The sequence below is a fragment of the Juglans microcarpa x Juglans regia genome, chromosome 4D (assembly GCF_004785595.1).
Source record: "Juglans microcarpa x Juglans regia isolate MS1-56 chromosome 4D, Jm3101_v1.0, whole genome shotgun sequence".
Lineage (NCBI taxonomy): Eukaryota > Viridiplantae > Streptophyta > Magnoliopsida > Fagales > Juglandaceae > Juglans > Juglans microcarpa x Juglans regia.
In genome coordinates this window covers 35,077,950-35,096,273 of record NC_054600.1, presented here as the reverse complement: position 1 = coordinate 35,096,273, position 18,324 = coordinate 35,077,950, and the positions used below count along the sequence as shown (strand labels likewise).

The window sequence follows — 18,324 nt, the reverse complement described above, 5'->3', positions numbered from 1 at the left end:
AACGTCTCAAAGGCCCTTCAACCACTCCTTATTACCTATCATTGGTGGATTTGAAACTACTATAGTCTAGCAATAGAAGGCAATTAAATTATCACCACATGCATATGCAAGGAAAGCCAAGCTAGCTAGCTTTCTGATCCTTAAGAATTGGATTCTCTCCATCTTCTCATTGGGTATTGAGGTCTTTACTGTACATCACAATCACCTATTTTTATAATTAAAATGGATGTATCACATATATTAGACCAATTAAGTAAACTAATATCAAGTATCTATTTCTTAAACGTAAGATGCCAATACCATGCTTTAGCTTTTGGAATAAGCATTGATTAGAATTAATTCTATTACTGTCCAGATAAGAGCCCATAGATGATAGGTATGCTTTTCCTAAGAAAACATGTAATGAGATGCAAACTAGTACTCAAGAAAAATTATGTCCGCTTCTCGGAGACCTTTTTACAAACAATTAGTGTCCTCAATTTCTATTTGCTTCAACAAAGAGTGCTATTATATATTTCTCATAACCTGTTCAATTAGAGATAACCATTTACAGTTTCTAACACATTATTTTTTTTAGGGGTGAAACGAGAGGAATTCCTGGAAAAAAAAAGAAAAATTGAGACTCTACATCCAAATGATAGTATTATGCAAAAATCAGTGCAAAAGAGATAAACAAAGTGCAAAAATATGTGTTGGTTGATAAAGTTCTTATATGCGTTTTTTGGTTTGGAAAGAGACTCTACAAAAGAGATAAACAAAGTGCAAAAATAAACCATTGGTGGCGGCAACGACAACAAAAATAAGCTGTTTTCCTTCTCAGAGGGATCTTAGAGGGAAAATCAGCTTCAGTGCAGTGGAAGGGAAAGGGCTGGAACGTCTTCGGTGCAGGTGCAGGGGGAGGGGAAGGGAACTAATCAGCTGTTTTTTTTTTTTTTTTTTTTTTTATTGTAAACAACCTCCATCATCTTACGTGTAGCCAACCTGTTCGTGGGCTATTTTTTGCCCAACAGCAACAAGGTTGTTTCAAAGCGTTTCTCTTAATGTTTTCTCCCCTCTAGGTTTTGCACCCTCAAGGAATGTTAGGGATATTAACTATTGCACGAGTTTACGCCTTCTAGTGCATAGCTTGTTAGCATCCTGAATGGAGCCCTACATTTTGAGATTATCAAATGCGAAATGATAGGCCTAAAAAAATTAATTAAAGTATTTTACAAAACAAGACTTAACGTGATACCTACTAAAATTTACCCAAAAACTAGCTAAATACTTTGGACTATGCTTAGATCTACTGAGCAATGTTATGGAATATTTTTTAAAAAGATGAATGTTATGCATCAATTACTATTCACTCTTACACTCTATAGTTATAACTTTTTTATAAAGTGTGAGAATATTTTTTGAAATAATCTTGGAAAAAGTCACTGTTTGGGAGCAGTCACTTTGCACATCCTATGTGGTATCATCCCAACCATTCATTTGGGGAGAAGAAATTAGTAGATTGTAGTGTATATATTGTGTGCATCATTATAATGAATGCTATATAACACTACTTATATTTTTTATAAGATTTAGAGTGTGAGTGTGGATTGATGAATAGGAGAAGAATTTTCTTTCCAAAAGAAATTTTGTAAGGCGCAAAGAAGGGAAAAATGTGGCTAGGAGGAGGCCCAGAAAACAACTAAACCCAAACCGGCTCACGGCCTGTAAAACCGCACTCATCATCTCCTTTCAAACCAACCAATAAACCCTAGAAAGTAGTTTCTCTCTCTCTCTCTCTCTCTCTCTCTCTCTCTCTACAGAGCCGCAGAAACTCTCTTGATACCTTGTAGGGCTCTGAATTAGTTGCTGGGCTGCAGAGCTAAACCAAATAGCACGCCACGGAAGAAGCGGTCTGTGATGGAGACGTCGCAGTTCGAGATCGACCTTGGCAATCTCTTTGCCTTCAATCCTCACCACCAATTTTCCTCCCTACCTTCATCCAGGTTAGGCTTTAAGGAAAGAATCTTCTCTACGCACGAGACGATATTGAAATGAAATCTATTACCTCGTGTTTTAATGCCTCAAATAACGTGTACATGGATATTAGAGGAAGTTATTTCATCCCGTGTCTATGTGTTGATAACCCTTTTGTCTTACATTTTTTAGTGTTCTGCAAAGTTTTTTATTTTTCAGATCATCATTCTGCGTAGAACGTTGCGTCTTTGGTTTGAGTAGGGAATTTATGTATTTGTTTTTAATTAATATTTTCGACCCGATTACACTTAAAAAAAGTTAATATTTTCAATCATCATAGAGAGGAGTTAGTGAAGGAATGTCTAGAGAAGGGCACTGAATTAGTTCAAGCCATTGCAAATACTCTGTTCAACTTACCTTCAACTGAGGACGTAGATGGTCCCCTGATCAAGTTGCCCCCACCAACAACAAGACTGCCCAGAGAGAAGCCTGTGAGTTCTTCCTTTTATTTTTATATGTATCTCTATTTTGTCTTCCAGATATATATATATTTCGTATATCCGTGCTGCATCTTTACCATGTAATCGATACTGTTTCTGTGCGTTCTCTGGTTGGGCTAAATGGAGAAACCTTAGATTATACTTTTTATTAATATGTAATGCGTAGTTCATATATAAGTAAGATGGCTTATAACTGGCATTGTTAGAACTTTCCACCTTGTTCGATTTCTGTTGCCAAAATACAATATATATATATTTTTTTTATAAGTTGCCAAAATACAATATATTACGGTAGCTTCTGCAACTTGCTAGTTGGGGAACAAGGTTTTTTATGGTAACTATTTTGAGAGAGGTGGATATGGCACATGGTTTGGTTGGTTAGGAAGTTTCAAGACCGGTGAAAGAAACTACGTCTGAAACTTATAATATGAGGAGATGCATGTTCCTAGTAGAGGAATCTCTATTTGTTTTTCTCATTTTTTAGAACTAAATTGTACAGTTTTCCATACAGTTCCTAATCGTGTACATATAGCATGAACACTTGATTGATTAATTGATTATCTCAAATACATTGTATTTTCAGCTTCCAAAGCCTAAACCTCCTACAAAATGGGAACTGTTTGCCAAAGCGAGAGGTTAGTATCTTTATGATCGTTGGACTCTCAATACATTTATTAGATCTGATTTATCATGGGTAAGTTTTGATGTCCTTGGTTATTACTTTTTGAGATACCTTGCAGGTATAAAGAATCGCAAAAAAGACAAGATATCATATGATGAGCCAACTGGTACTTGGAAGCGTCGTTATGGATATGATCGGGCAAATGATGAGGAAAATATACCTATCATTGAGGCCAAGATAACTGATGGTAAATAATTCAACAAGACCTTACTGTGTTAAAGAATCCTTTGTTGCAATTAATAGCATTCTATTGGTACTTCTTTTTTTATCTAAATGGTGAAAATATTTACTACACTTTTTTATAAGTAAAAAAGATAAAAATTACGATACTGAAAAATGATATCTAATTGTGATATCATAACTATAAAGCAAGAATCTTTATCCATTAATTTACTAGCATCAAAATATCATATCACATTCTTACGTTATGACATGGTAATCACCTTTTCGTAGAGCCAGGGGAGGATCCTTTTGCTAAAAGGCAAGCAGATAAAAAGAAACGTGTTGAAAAGCAAGATAAAAATCGGCTGCAGAACTTGAAACAAGCGGCAAAAGTTGGTGCTTTACCTAGGTTTGTATTTTATAACCTTTCTGCAGATCGGAAAGTATAGATATTTTCTTAATCAGTACAAGTAATTTCCTTTGATTTACCCCTTCTCACTCCTTTTTTCCCTGTACTGGAGGACTCCCCTAGACACTAATGGTGGTTTCACCTATGCAATTTAAGAGTGAATCAATGATTATGCAATCTCCAAAGTTGATGATGCTTATAGTCTAGTTGGTCAGCCTTTTCAAGATTTTTTTTTTTTTTTTTTTTTTTTTTTTTTTTTTTTTTTTTTTTTATGAGTAGCTTAATTCTGGTTTGCTTTCATGTAACATCACCGTATCGGTTACACTTACAACCCAAATAAGACAATGGAATTATTTTTCAGTATTATGAATGAATGTTGAAATTTTGGAATGCCCTAAATCACCTCCACCGAACACCATAAGTTCTTTTCCCAACTATTCAAGAGCAACTTACCGGACCTTGTGGAGTATCGATTTGAAAACCCTGTTTCTTGTCCCTTCTGATGGCCTAACTATCCCAATTGATCCCTTCATCTTGACTTAGTCTGGACTATCCCAAATTCTCATGAAACTAGTCATTGTTGGTCCCCGAGTTCCTTCTCTTACCCATAATATCTCATTGCCTTTTGGCTTTTGTCGTCTTGACAATGCTTTTGGAGTAGTTCTTGGCTTACTACTTTTTTTAGTTCTTGGCTTAGTTACTTCGGTCAAATATATGGTGTGTTTTCTTATTATCTTTCCATTTCTTATATTGCAACACTTGACCTGAGGAAACTTTTTGTGCAGCCATGTCCAACTAGCTGCCACAGCGTTGCCTATAACAGGAACCCAGACTGCACCCAAGAAAGTCACTAAAGATGAACTAGTGAGTGTAGCTGGAATAGCAGCAAGTGCAACAGCCAGTGGTGGGAAATTTGACAAGAAGTTGCCTGGAGAAAAGCCTGCACAACATAAAGGGAAATATCGCAAGGTTTGTTAATTTTACCTATGCAAATGCTTCTCTGCTAAAAGTTGTACTCGGTAATGGAGTGGTTCAACGTCTTCTATATATCCTTTCAGTTCCTACCTGTCGTGGAAGGAAAAGGGATAGGCTCACAAGAGAAGGAGCAAACTGAGAAAGTTCTCAACAAGCTAATCTCTAAGAATTCCCACGAGATACTCAATGTAGATAAGGTAATCTTTAGCCATTCGGTTAATTTTCCCCTGGTAGTTAAATCTTCAACTTTGTTAGTCAAATGTAAGTTTTATGCTTATCATTTGGACTTAAAATGCTTGGGATCTAGGCTGTCACCATGTACAATGTGAAAAAAGAGAAGCGAAAGAATCAGAAAGGGAAGTCTTCAGCAACCTCAAGCAAGTTGAAACCAAATACAAAACCGTATAAGAAGTCTGCAAACAAGGGATCTTCATCCTCAAAGAAGGGATCTTCATCTTCAAAGAAGGGACCCTTCAAGAAAACAAAGGCAAAATGAAAGTAATTGATTGTAACTCTGGAAAGCTTGTAGAGTAGTTTTGAGCCAGGCACTACAAGTTTGTTTATTGGGAACAAGTGTTTTCTGCAAAATTGTTTACTTTCTAGGAGAAAAGGTTACATAATTTGCTCAATTGGCCGAGTCCTCTCTCTCTCTCTCTCTCTCTCTCTCACTCACTCACGCATACACGCACACATGCATGCTTGGCTTCTATTGTACCGCTACATTTTCAGATACTTTTTACTACAGGTTTTGTTCACTGAAATTCTGTCATTGGATACTGCGGAGGAATTTTATAGTGCTGCATCAGAGCATCTTATCTGTACATGAGTATTTCTATACCCTCAAGGAATGTCAGAGTGCTGCATCAAGATGCAGGTTGTTATACATTTTCAAATTCCTATTCGGAGAAATGGTGTGGAAGATCACACTTATTGATAACCATTCGGAGCCTCAGATACCTCTATTTAAATGGTATACGATCCTTTAAAGCACAGCATTCCTCGGCTGGGCATGAAGGCTCCTGCTGGTGTGAGCTTTTGAAAAAAAATTTGCTTTTTTTCTTCACAGCTCATTCGTCGTTTTTCTCCATGATGTATTTATTTCTTAGTTTAATAGTAACATTTTTTATATTCGGTTTTATAGATTTTGTCCGGATCCATAGAAATATGAAAGTGCAAATGCAATGATTGAAAAATATCCACCGACTGTGCCTGATCTGTGTAAAAGGATTTGCAATATCACTCCAAAAGCAGCGGCTGGGAAGGGAAGGGGATGGTCTCATTGAGATATTATGCATGCAGACAGAAATCTTTCATTTCGCTTCTTCTACAGCTCATTCCTGCTTTTGGTAATAGAGGAATGTTTCTTGGGTATGCCGTGTGTGGCACCTTTGTTAGCGAGTTCCAGGAAGAATATGAACGTTAAGAAGACCTGCTTTAAGAGGAGTGTTTGAACATCATAAAGTAAAGTAATTCATTAAGAATCTATATGTGATGAGCTCCATCATGCATGCCATCTCTAGACCTTTAAGGGCTCGTTTATTTTCACAATTTCTCTTATCTCATCATTGTAATTTTTCTAAATTTTCACACAAAATAAAATAAACAATTTAATTTTTTCAAATTTTAAAATAAAAATAATATTAAAAAATATATTCTAATAATATTTTATTTAATTTTTAATTTTAATCTCAATTCATCTCATCTTAAAAAACAAACGAGATATAAGAATCTGTACATTCAATAAATTTATGAAAAACTAATGGACTCCAGCAAGCTGCCATGAAAGCAACATGTTTGTCTTGCCCATTTCAAATTATATATTAAAACCTTTTTCTTTTAAGTACTATATTTATAAAGAGATTATAAAAATTAAAATTGATGAAATATTTCAGATTGTAAAACAATATTTATAAAATAGACAATACATCTAATATTTAACCGCGTGAGTTGCAAATCCCTATTTTTACAAATTTCTTTGTACACCTAATATTTTTTCTTTCTTTCCTCTGTAGTTGAGTGCTAAGAGAAAAATGGGTCATCCCATTCACCCATTACCTTTATGATATGGCATGCTTCTCATGGTGTCGGGGGACTTTGTGCTCAATGAAAAATGGGTCATGATCCCATTCACACCCATTAATTGGTTCCAATAAATTCTTCTTTTTTTTTCCCCTAGTGGTTCTATCTAATTCATTGTGGAGAAAATCCTCATGGTGCAATGGGTACATGCCTAACTCCTTTCTAGTTTATTTTTAATTTAGTACAACATGTACTTACAGTTTTACTTATATTTTTATTTACAAGACTCATTTTCTTATTTTTCTTTTAAAATTCAAATTTAAAATTTAAAATTTTATGATTTTCAGCATATTAATAATAGGAAAGTAAATTTTTTGTAAATTTTTTTTTAACTACATTTAACATTTTTCTTATTTCTATGGGTTCCGCTTTAACGTGGGACACTGAAAACCAAAACAAACCACCGAGGCATAGAGAGCCATGGAGGAAAAAATTGGACCCATTTGGAAAAGAAAATCTCTCTCTCTCTCTCTCTCTCTCACACACACAGAGAGGGCAGATTCCAGCTTTCTTCCACTGCCCACTATCAGCGAAGTCTAGAACACTTGACCCGTTAGCTTGATGGTCATGACAAAGGTCTCTTCACATTTTAAATTCCATCCAATCTCCATGCAACCGATCGAGTTCAAAGCACTAAACATGGAAATAATTAATGGAAAATGATAAACATAAGTTATGTTATAATCTTTCTACTTACAACTTGAGGAGTCTACCCAAGTCTTCCAGAATTATTTCTAAGGCTTATAAAGATGATAAGATTGCACATGCCAGCAATGCACTCGAGAGACAAGAGTGAGAAGACAATGGCCATCAATACCATTTCCTCCTCGTTTCCGAGGCTATTCCTCGTTAGTACTCTTGTATTTCTTTGTTCTTTGAAGGGGCTTGGATTTGCCTTTGAAGGAAGAGAGACAATAGAGAAGAACCTTCTTCACCACACTCATACCGTTCAAGTCAGCTCTCTACTACCATCAACTACTTGCACCCCTTCTACCAAAGGTTTTATCACACTTTTTTTTTTTTTTTTTTTTTATCTCTCTATGTGCAGAGAAATTTCCATCTGTTGCCTTCTTTTACATTCTAATGATCCTAACTACAACTAGTTACTGCTGCCCTTTACTATCTTTTCATTCTTTCTAATGAAAAGAAGAAGGGAGGATAATAAAAATGTCATCTTAATTAATGAATAGAATTACAATTGCAGATCCTCATAGAAATGGGTCCAGCTTGAAAGTGCTACACAAGCATGGTCCATGCTCTCAACTAAACCAAGACAAAACAAAAACTCCCACCGACGCTGAAATTCTGGAGCAAGACCAATTAAGGGCGGAGTTTATTCAATATTCCAGGCGCTCCAAGAGGTTGGGCGGCGAGGTTCTGAGGAGGAAGTCAGGGTCAAAGGCCTCCACCAATATCCCAGCCAATCTTGGCGGATCTTTCCGCACAAACAACTACATTGTGACGGTCGGACTGGGCACACCGAAAAGGAGCTTGACGCTCGTATTTGACACCGGTAGCGACCTCACCTGGACTCAGTGTCAGCCTTGCGCCGGGTCCTGCTACGACCAAAACGATGCCATCTTCGACCCTTCTTATTCCTCGACTTACACCAATATTACCTGTAGCTCTCCGTTGTGCTCTCAGCTCATTTCTGGCCCAGGTACTGATTATTACTTATTAATTTCATGACCTTTATGTATGCATGATCTAGATTATCAATATCATGGCGATCATAATTTCAGGTTTTTAAGTCACTTCAGAAAATTATGTTGATGATTAGCCAATTAATGGAAGTCAAAAAATGTATTTTTTTTTTCATTTTGGTATATAATATATATGCAAGATTCATAAGCCCCGCAGCAATTAATAAAGTCTATAAAGAGAAACAGCCAAACAGTCAAACAGGTACAAGAAATTATCCATGCATGCATTTTCCTTGCTTTTGTTTGTTTTTTTTGTTTTTATATATATATAAAAGGAATAATTTTATTGCTCATAAGTCTTACAAAATCTCTTGAGATACAATGGATTGAATACAAGATGGAATTTCTTCCATGCCTATAAAATCATCTCATAGAGATAAAGCTTCCCGAGCAAGAATATGACAGCTTGATTGCTGACTCTTCTAGTGTGTTTAACTTACCATTTAGCAAAGGAATTGAGCAAAGCTTTGGTGTTCTCAATTAACCAACCTGCCTGGCTCCAATCTGAGTTTGCACTTGCAAATTATATGAGTGAATTGCAAACGTCTCCTTCTAATATGAGTGAATTAATGCCCATGTCTTTACAAAAATTAGTTGCCACCATAATTGCATAGGACTCAGCCACCCGAGGTGTAGCATTTACAGCTCTGGGAGCACAAAGAGATCCAATCACCTGCCCTCCTCCATCAGGAGTAATCACTCCTACGCCAATCTTTCCCTTCTCCTTATTGATAGCAGCATCCCAATTAACTAGATCCGGATGCTTTATCCATCTATGTTGAATCTGTACAATCTGCTGCTGTTGAGGCTTGTTTGTAATCTGAGCATGCCAACTCTCCTTTGCTTTGTTGAGGATGAAGGTAGGATGTCCAAAATTTTTACCATGGATGAAATCATTTCTTCTTATATAACTCATGATTTTCTTCCCTTCACGTTTGATTCCCTTTGACGATTCCATTAGTACTCTACTACTCTCCTCTTGACTTATTTCTGATCTCTCTCTCTCTCTCTCTCTCTCAATAATATTGCATGCAGGAAATGAACCCGGTTGCTCTTCCTCAACATGCGTATACGGTGTACTGTATGGCGACAACTCGTTTTCGCTGGGATTTTTTGGTAAAGAAAAGCTAACCTTAACAGCAAAGGACGTGTTCAAAGATTTCCTATTCGGCTGCGGTCAATATAACAAAGGCCTGTTCGGCGCCACTGCGGGGTTGCTCGGCCTCGGCCGCGACAAGCTCTCCTTAGTCGAACAAACTGCAAATAGGTACGGCCGCATCTTCTCCTACTGCCTTCCCCCGACCTCCAGCTCAACAGGGCACCTCACTTTCGGGAAAGGCTCTGGCAAAGCTTCGAATACCATAAAGTTCACCCCCTTCTCGAAATCATACTCCAAATCGTCATTTTACGGCCTAGACTTGCTTGGAATCAGCGTCGCAGGAGATAAGCTAGCGATCCCGCCTTCGGTTTTCTCGACTGGGTTGATCATCGACTCTGGGACAATCTTGACATACTTACCGCCCACGGCGTACAACGCGTTGAGGACGGCGTTCCGACAGGCGATGAAGAACTATACGATGGGTGAGGCTTTTTCGATACTCGACACCTGCTACAACTTCAGCAATCGCAACACCATTTCCGTACCGAAGATAGTCTTCTCCTTCAGCGGTGGCGTCGACGTGGAAGTGGACAAGCTCGGGGTGTTCTTAGTTGTTCGAACCCTTTCTCAGGTTTGCTTGGCTTTTACTGGGAACAAGAATGCCAATGACACGGCGATATTTGGGAATACTCAACAGAGGGGTTGGAGGTGGTGTACGATGTTGGCGGAAGCAGGATTGGGTTTGTTCGTGGTGGTTGTTAAGCACAGAGACATGTATAATCTGCGTACGTACGTGTTGGGCTTTAGTACGTACGGATTAGAAAGGTTAATTACTACTGGTGATCATCATACATCTCATAAACTGTTCGAAAAATAAATATAAATAGATTGAAAAATAAAACGATGCTATATATATATATATATATATATCTGTTATGGTTTTTGTAAATTGTTAAGGGTTTTTTTCTTTGACTAATATTATTTATAATTTTAAGTTTGCAAGTTTTGTGTATTCTCCACTATGTAAAAAAAAAAAAAATTGAATTTACTGTTAAAAAAATAATTTCTTATAAATACTCTTTTTTTTTTTAAAAAAATACACAATATACATTGTATATAAAATCATCATAATCTGGAGCAGAATATTTATGAGAACAATGAAAATAGCACGTTCGTTTCTAGATAATGTGATACACGAGCCGGCATTGGAAGTTAGAACACTCGTGTTATTGTGGAACGTGCACCACATGGGCTGCCGCAACTATGTTTCGAATACTAAAATTGCATCAAAATCACATGTTTGTTGTTTGTTCCCTTGCATTCCCCTTTCCTCAAGATAACCACCCCCAAACAAACCTTTTTATGTTCTATGTTCACATCATTTTTAACCTACTGCTCAATGGCAATTGGCATCGGCATCGCATCCTCAAGCCAACCATGTGGTTAGCTCATCGCCATTTCATTGACTTGTTCCTAACTCCAAACTTCTACGTCACTTCATTCCCCAATTTTCAAGAAATATCAGACAATAATAATGAAAGACCTGATTAAAGTATGTTTATGTCAATATCTCTATAGAATGACAAGGGTCACGATTCTAATTCAGATAAAGACCCACAAATGCGTCAAGCATGTGTTACATGTCCAAGTAAAAAACAACAAAAACTTGGGCAAAAGTAGGTCAAGACTCTTGAGTGATTTAGAATTTATAGTCTACAGGGTTTTCCTTTTTCATCTCCAGCTATTTTATAATTCATTTTAATTGTAAACATATTTATTGAGATACTAAATTTATTATGAATGAGAAAATATGCTATATTAACCGATATAAAAATATTTTTAAAAGGAAAATGCTACTATATCTCGTGAGTTTGCTTCTTTATTTTAATCGCTCACGTATTTAAATTTTTATTTTTTTTTGCTTACTAGTTAAGAAAGTAATTTTTAATGTATATATGTATTTTTTTATTTTTAAAAAATATATAAAAAAATATAAAATTTATACTAATAAATACGAGTGGTTAAAGTTAGACTGCATAATAGCACCGCTCTTTTTAAAAAATCAACCTTGTTACGATCCTACGACAAATTTACGCTTGGACGATTCGATGGATAAATGCTGCCAGACTGTGTAATAGTTATTAGCTTAAAAATTGTCATATATATTTTTTTTCCCGCTTGGGTAAAGTTGTCATATTTGAGTACGTAGAAAAGCGATTTATAAAATTACATATAAAATATGTGATGGACTTATTGGAGTGAAAAATGAAAATCGTTCATGCAAATACGTAATTATAGAAAACTAGCACGAAAATTTTAGAATAAATATACGAGAAATAATATTTATAATTGTGAGTAATTATTTAAAAAAAAAATTACATAAAAAAATTAACTTTTTAATAATAAAACTTATTTTTTTCAAAATAATTATAAAATATTTATATATTTTACTACTGTACCTAATATTACTTTAAATATATTAAATGATAGGATTCTAAAATTTTATAAATAATTAAGGAAAATTTTATACATAATATTATCATCTCATTTTTATCTTACTAAGTATGATGTTACATATTTATTATTATTAAATAATTATTTATTATATATTTTTTTAAATAATAAATATATCACAAATTATTTAATATGATTAAAATATAATAAGAATATAATGTATAATATTATTTATTAATTAAATTAAAGATAACCATAAAAGATTTTTAATATTTTTGACGGAGGAATCATTGGACCGACAAATAATAGACGAGTCGATGACCGAATTCAAGCCAACCCAGCCCACTCGCTCCCCCCTCCCCCCTCCCCGGTTGTTATTTCCGAAGCCTATTTCTCTCTCTCTCACTAAATCCTGTCCCTGTGGCCACAAACCCTCCTCCCAGATTTCCCTCTCTCTCTCTCTCTCTGCGCCACAACTCAAAACGCCCCGCTCACTTGTTCTGTTCTGTCCTTTCTCTCTGCTATTGTACTTCTGTTCGCTCTCCCACTCTCTCTCTCTCTCTCTCTCTCTCTCTCTCTCACTTGTCTTCTTGTATTCATTCTACCACTGCCTTTATCTATTCGTTAGTGGAAACCCATGCAAGAGACCACCATGGACTAGTAGGTTGATCTTAGCATTGATTTCTCCTGACAATAGAACAAACAGCAACCATGCATCACGGTGGTTCCGCCGTATCCCAAGAAACCAGTAGTGTCTTCGATTTGGTATCCCATTTGGGTCGCTTTGCATTCAATACAAGGCTCCACAACTCAGGCTCGGATGGATGCTCTTCCTTCCTTTCCAATTCCCTCTACTACGAGCCCCTTGGCGGCTCAAAAAAGCTTAACTTGCGTGCCTCACTGAGCTTGGGCGGTAGAGGCGCTTCGGGTATTAGGAGTATTCTGAATGATTTCAACAGAGCTATAAAGTTCCATTGCGAGAGAATTCCAATTGGGTTCGCCTCGGTTCGGGTTGGCTCGGGGGACATCAATGGGCTTAGAGAAGATGGGTGTGGCGTATCGGAGGACGATGGCTTGACCTTGAACGGTGTGGAGGCTGAGACCCCCAAAAAGGTTTTGATTTTGATGAGTGACACCGGTGGGGGCCACCGGGCTTCGGCTGAGGCTATAAAGGCCGCGTTTCATGAAGAATTTGGCGATGAGTATCAGGTCAGTTTTGGTGTAATCTAGTCTGTATGACTCTGTTTCAATCAGTTTCTTCTGTTCCGTTGCTTAGAAAAATGTGTGGGAAGAGAACATAATTTTAGAAATTTGACTCTTGAAGTTCGCATTCGTATGGACATGGGTCACATGGTAGAATAAGAACATTTAGTTGACTGAGTAAAGTGTGTATCTGGTTTAACTGGGATCACATTTTAACTTTAGGAAGCCGAAGAGACTTTAAAATCTTCTCTTTTTCCCCACGATTTCTCTGAAATTGAATTGGAGGCGTTGGGCAATGAAGTCAGTGGGTGTGTGATTTCATGTTTGTTGATTATTTCTGCATGTTAAGAGTGCGTGTTGCAGGTGTTTATTACCGATTTATGGACGGATCATACTCCTTGGCCATTTAATCAACTTCCCAGGAGCTATAATTTTCTGGTGAAACACGGAACCTTGTGGAAAATGACTTATTATGCAAGCGCTCCTCGCGTGGTGCATCAATCTAACTTTGCTGCAACCTCAACATTTATAGCTCGGTGAGGCTCTGTTTGTCCCTGACTAGAATTCTTTCTATTCTTTCTTGGCTAATTAATTGTGCAACATTATAAAATTATGGATATATTGATAGTACATTTGAAGTCTATATATATAATGTACTACATAGGCATGGCGGCTCATGCTTTAGAATAACCTACCTCTGTGATTTTCTTTTGGTTTATAGAGAGGTTGCTAAAGGCCTGATGAAGTACCAGCCAGACATTATTATCAGTGTGCATCCACTGATGCAGCATGTTCCTCTTCGTATCTTGAGGTCAAAGGGCCTTTTGAAGAAGATTGTCTTCACCACTGTAATCACAGATCTAAGCACTTGCCATCCTACATGGTCAGTTCTAAACATAATATATTTTAATGATACTCCGATGGTATGGTCTTGACCTTTGATGTCTTTCTCTTCAGGTTTCACAAGCTTGTAACCAGATGCTATTGCCCATCAGCTGAGGTAGCGAAGAGGGCCTTAAAAGCTGGACTCCTGCCTGCCCAAATTAAGGTTTATGGACTTCCTGTGCGACCTTCCTTCGTTAAGCCTGTTCGTTCAAAGGTTGGTTTCTTTCATTTTGATTACTCTTTGGCTTTGCTACCTGTTCAATGGAAGTTGTACTCTGTTGCAATGTAGGTCTGGTAAAGAAATTATGGTCCTTGTACGCCTGCACATGGAAAAGAGTATCTGACCTGCTTTTTTCCCCCTCCTGTTTTCTTTTGTGTGCATGTTTTTTTTCGGTGGGGTGGTCATTGTCTTTTGACGACATACTGAATGTGCTTTAAAGCATCTTTCCTCTGATACGTTTTTTTTTTTACAAGTTCTTTCCTCTGATATGTTGTTGACTGGGACTTCTCCATGTTGGATTTGATGGTTATCTTATGCATACTAATGTCTGTTTTCTGTTATAAATGTGGTTAACACTGTGATATTGACTTGTTTTATCCCACTTCACGTTCAATACCTATAGGTTGAGCTAAGGAGAGAGCTAGGAATGGACGAGAATCTTCCTGCTGTGTTGCTGATGGGAGGAGGAGAAGGGATGGGCCCCATTGAGGCTACTGCTCGAGCACTTGGGGGTGCATTATATGATGAGAATCACGGGGAGCCTATTGGTCAGTTGCTTGTAATTTGTGGCCGCAACAAAAAGCTTTCGAGTAAATTGATTTCCATAGATTGGAAGATTCCTGTCCAGGTATCACACACTCTCCAAAAGCATGCCACTGCCTCGGATGCAGTTTGCCTTTTCGAACTTAAATTGTTTGTGTTTGAAGGTTTAGTTTTCATTGGTGCTGAATTGCCACTTCTATTTTACGTGTATTTAATGTCACATGCTGGCCCTTTTCACGTGCCTCTAAACAATCTCTTGGTCCAAACAAACACTCTTCTACAAGTACTTGATTGAAGCCCTTGAATTGAAAATCAGAAAGCCCAAGCGTTTAGATTCCACATTAAAAAACTGCTGGAAAAGAACGAAAACCTAACGTACTCTGGAAAATATAAACAAAAGCCGAAACAAAATCAAAGAAAATAAAAAATGAGAGAGAGAGAGAGAGAGAGAGTTGTACCGTGCTTGAATGATACCTTAACATTTTGAATTGCATTTGAAATTGTTACAATTATTTCTAATTACTAAAAATGCATTGTAATTGATAATCAACATTTCCTCCCTGAAATTCATTCAAAAATATGGGCTAGTGGGTGAAATCAAAGGTTCAAGTCCCCTTGAGTGTGTGAGTAGAGTGACCAAACAAAAAACACAAGTCATTTCAAAGTATATCATCAGAAGTACTATACTATAGCTGTCCAATCCATCCTTTGATCTTAACATCAGACCCTCTCTGCCTCGTGTCTCAATGTTGATCTGTTCTAACATCAGATCCATTTGCTTCATCCTTTTTATTTTTCAATAGACTATGAAGAATATCCCAAACCTGGTGACTATCAAACTAGACAGCACCCATTTCATTATCTGGGAGCTCCAGTTGAAGCTCTAGAAAGGCATATGTGGTAGTTTATGTAGTTACCAAAATAAAGTAGTTCTAAAGTAGTCCTACTACAGGTATGGCTCTAGCTACATACTTGGTGCATAGTGATCCCTAGGACTCAGATTCTTCACCTTGACTGGCCGTACTTCTGATTTCCTCTATTCACTCTGAGTCTCGCAACACTTTTTTTTTTTTTTAAGAGGATGGTACTCCAATTTTATTAATTACCCTCGCTTATAACGGAAGAATACCTTGTACATATAGTGAAACTTGGGAGTTGCAAGGAGAAAAATAAAGGCTCAAACCCAAGTTCCTAAAAGGAAATAAAAACCTTATATAGATATTACAAGAAAATAAGGAAAAACCTTAATGCCTAATAGTAGGAAGACCTGCACGATCTAGAGAGACCAGGGCAATCATATGCTTAGGGAGTTGAAATAAAGATGAAAAACCTACTGTATGTCCCATAGCACCATAATTTGCTAGATTGTCTGCTGGCACATTATCTTCTCTATAGACATGATTAATACTAAAGGGAAAATCATTCTTGAAATGTAAAATATCATCCCAAATGGTTGAGTAATTCCAGGGGAAGATGAGCCTTTAGTGAGCCAATTAACCACAATGAGAGAGTCGGTCTCAACAAACAGATCTGTGATGCTCAACTCATAACTCAACTCATAACACAAAGTTAAATCAAATCTTTTTTTTTTTATAAGTAACAAAGTTAAACCAAATCTTAAGGCAGACAAGTGTGCAAAAGTGTTAGTACCAACACCTAAAAAACAAGAGAAACCAGCAAACTCTCTCACAATACTTCTACCCCTCAAGTCCCTCCTCCCTCTTCCTAAAAGGGAAAAGGAGCCACTCAAATTTAAGATAATTATGTGATTAGCATTGTCGATATAGAATGGTTTTTTTCTACAAGGACAAACACTTAATGGATCTTAAATTGATTCATCATTCATGTATATGAAAAATGTACTGTAGATTGGTTTATGATAATATACTTGCATAAATGTGTATATAAACAGAACGGGCTCAGGTTACTTGCTTATATATATAGGTGAAGGGGTTTGTCACCAAAATGGAGGAGTGCATGGGAGCTTGTGATTGCATCATCACAAAGGTAACTTTCAAACAGAAAATATCATTTTCTACCTCTATTATATTCTAGCCATCTACTCACAAGTTGCCTTTGTAGGCTGGCCCAGGGACGATTGCAGAGGCCATGATTCGTGGCCTCCCTATCATTCTGAATGATTTCATTGCGGGCCAGGTATTTCCATTTTAACGCGTTCTATATATTCTGTCAGTATGTTTTGTTAACTTGATTTCAGGAATCTTGTAATTTAATCCCCACTACTTTACTTTTGAAAATTTCTTAGATCCATTGTTTGGTGAATGAATGAATTACAGTTTTATAGCCGATGAACTTGACGATTTAGATTTTACAAGGCCCATGATGATGAAGAATATCTGAATAAGTTACTACTTGTGTAACAATGAGCTGCACGTGGTCACAGGCCACGTTAATGCTCCTTAAGAAATATAGCATATGATTTGCAGTGATTTTCCATGTTTTACGTTATATGGATATGATGTTGGTACTGAATGTTCTAGTCAGATTGTCTAATAAATGCCATTGACGTGGTCGATTATGTTAGAGAAGCATGTGCTGATTAGATGATGGGAACATCTTAGTCCCTTATCAAAATACTTGAACATCATGGTCATTTAATGGTCTGGGGAGGGGGGGTACTAAAAAAAAAAAATTTAGCAGTTTTTTCTGTTTTATTTTACTAGTGTTTTTTTTTTCCCCCTTCTTCCAGGAGGTTGGAAACGTACCATATGTGGTCGAAACCGGATGTGGGAAGTTCTCTAAATCGCCCAAAGAGATAGCAAATATTGTTGCTGAGTGGTTTGGTCCAAAAGCTGACGAGCTTAAGGCAATGTCCCTAAATGCATTGAAGCTGGCTCGGCCTGATGCTGTGTTCAAGATTGTTCATGATCTTCACGAGCTTGTTAGACAACGAAGTTTCGTACCTCACTATTCCTGTACAACTTAACCCCATTGCTCCCTCCTCTCAATTTTGGTGCATGTCTCCCGTTAAGTTCGCCATTGGGCAAATTAATTACATGACCCTTCTCCTGCCCTTTCCATTTTTTTTATATGATTTTCAGTCAACGATAATAAATTCATATTTTCTACCATAACATACCCTTCATTTGATAATTGTACGTAGGGAATTCTTAGTGTTGTTAAATGCAAAAATCACGTAAGTCGGAACTCTCAAAATCAATAATGGATTCTGGTACAAAACCAACCTTAAGTGGCGAAGGCCTTGGTCTTGGGTCCCTTCAAGGTTTAAGGTTTAACACCTCATAGGAGCAAATAATTATTTGGGGTCACAGTGAAAAGTCAACGATTTAACTAGTTTCATATAGGAAAATTTTTGAAAGTGCGGTACACGGAATCGGAATTTATTATGTAGCGGTGGATCCAAAGGATCTTGATTCTGGTACAAAAGGAAAAGGAATTACAAAAATATCAAAATGGATGAAAATTGAATTGATCT

The 18,324-nt window shown here is 36.9% G+C and overlaps 3 protein-coding genes across 3 annotated transcripts; all 3 read left to right on the top strand.

Annotated features, from left to right (window-relative positions):
- Nucleotides 1–1,691: 1,691 nt before the first annotated feature.
- Nucleotides 1,692–5,310, top strand: LOC121259640 (ribosome biogenesis regulatory protein homolog). Its single transcript, XM_041161290.1, has 8 exons — nucleotides 1,692–1,982; nucleotides 2,294–2,444; nucleotides 3,037–3,088; nucleotides 3,194–3,322; nucleotides 3,589–3,706; nucleotides 4,492–4,675; nucleotides 4,765–4,878; nucleotides 4,989–5,310. Exons 1-8 carry the CDS (start codon nucleotides 1,897–1,899, stop codon nucleotides 5,175–5,177), a joined length of 1,023 nt encoding a protein of 340 aa, XP_041017224.1. The 5' UTR covers nucleotides 1,692–1,896; the 3' UTR covers nucleotides 5,178–5,310.
- Nucleotides 5,311–7,517: 2,207 nt separating this feature from the next.
- On the top strand, nucleotides 7,518–10,467 carry LOC121261655 (aspartyl protease family protein At5g10770-like). Its single transcript, XM_041164120.1, is given in 4 exon segments — nucleotides 7,518–7,759; nucleotides 7,965–8,420; nucleotides 9,499–10,260; nucleotides 10,263–10,467. Coding segments are annotated over 4 exon segments (1,515 nt in total). The 5' UTR covers nucleotides 7,518–7,524; the 3' UTR covers nucleotides 10,325–10,467.
- Nucleotides 10,468–12,383: 1,916 nt separating this feature from the next.
- On the top strand, nucleotides 12,384–17,956 carry LOC121259585 (monogalactosyldiacylglycerol synthase, chloroplastic-like). Its single transcript, XM_041161218.1, has 8 exons — nucleotides 12,384–13,225; nucleotides 13,583–13,755; nucleotides 13,941–14,102; nucleotides 14,177–14,318; nucleotides 14,728–14,952; nucleotides 16,812–16,874; nucleotides 16,950–17,024; nucleotides 17,578–17,956. The coding sequence occupies exons 1-8, from the start codon at nucleotides 12,728–12,730 to the stop codon at nucleotides 17,812–17,814; spliced, it is 1,575 nt and encodes a 524-aa protein (XP_041017152.1). The 5' UTR covers nucleotides 12,384–12,727; the 3' UTR covers nucleotides 17,815–17,956.
- The last annotated feature ends 368 nt before the right edge of the window (nucleotides 17,957–18,324 follow it).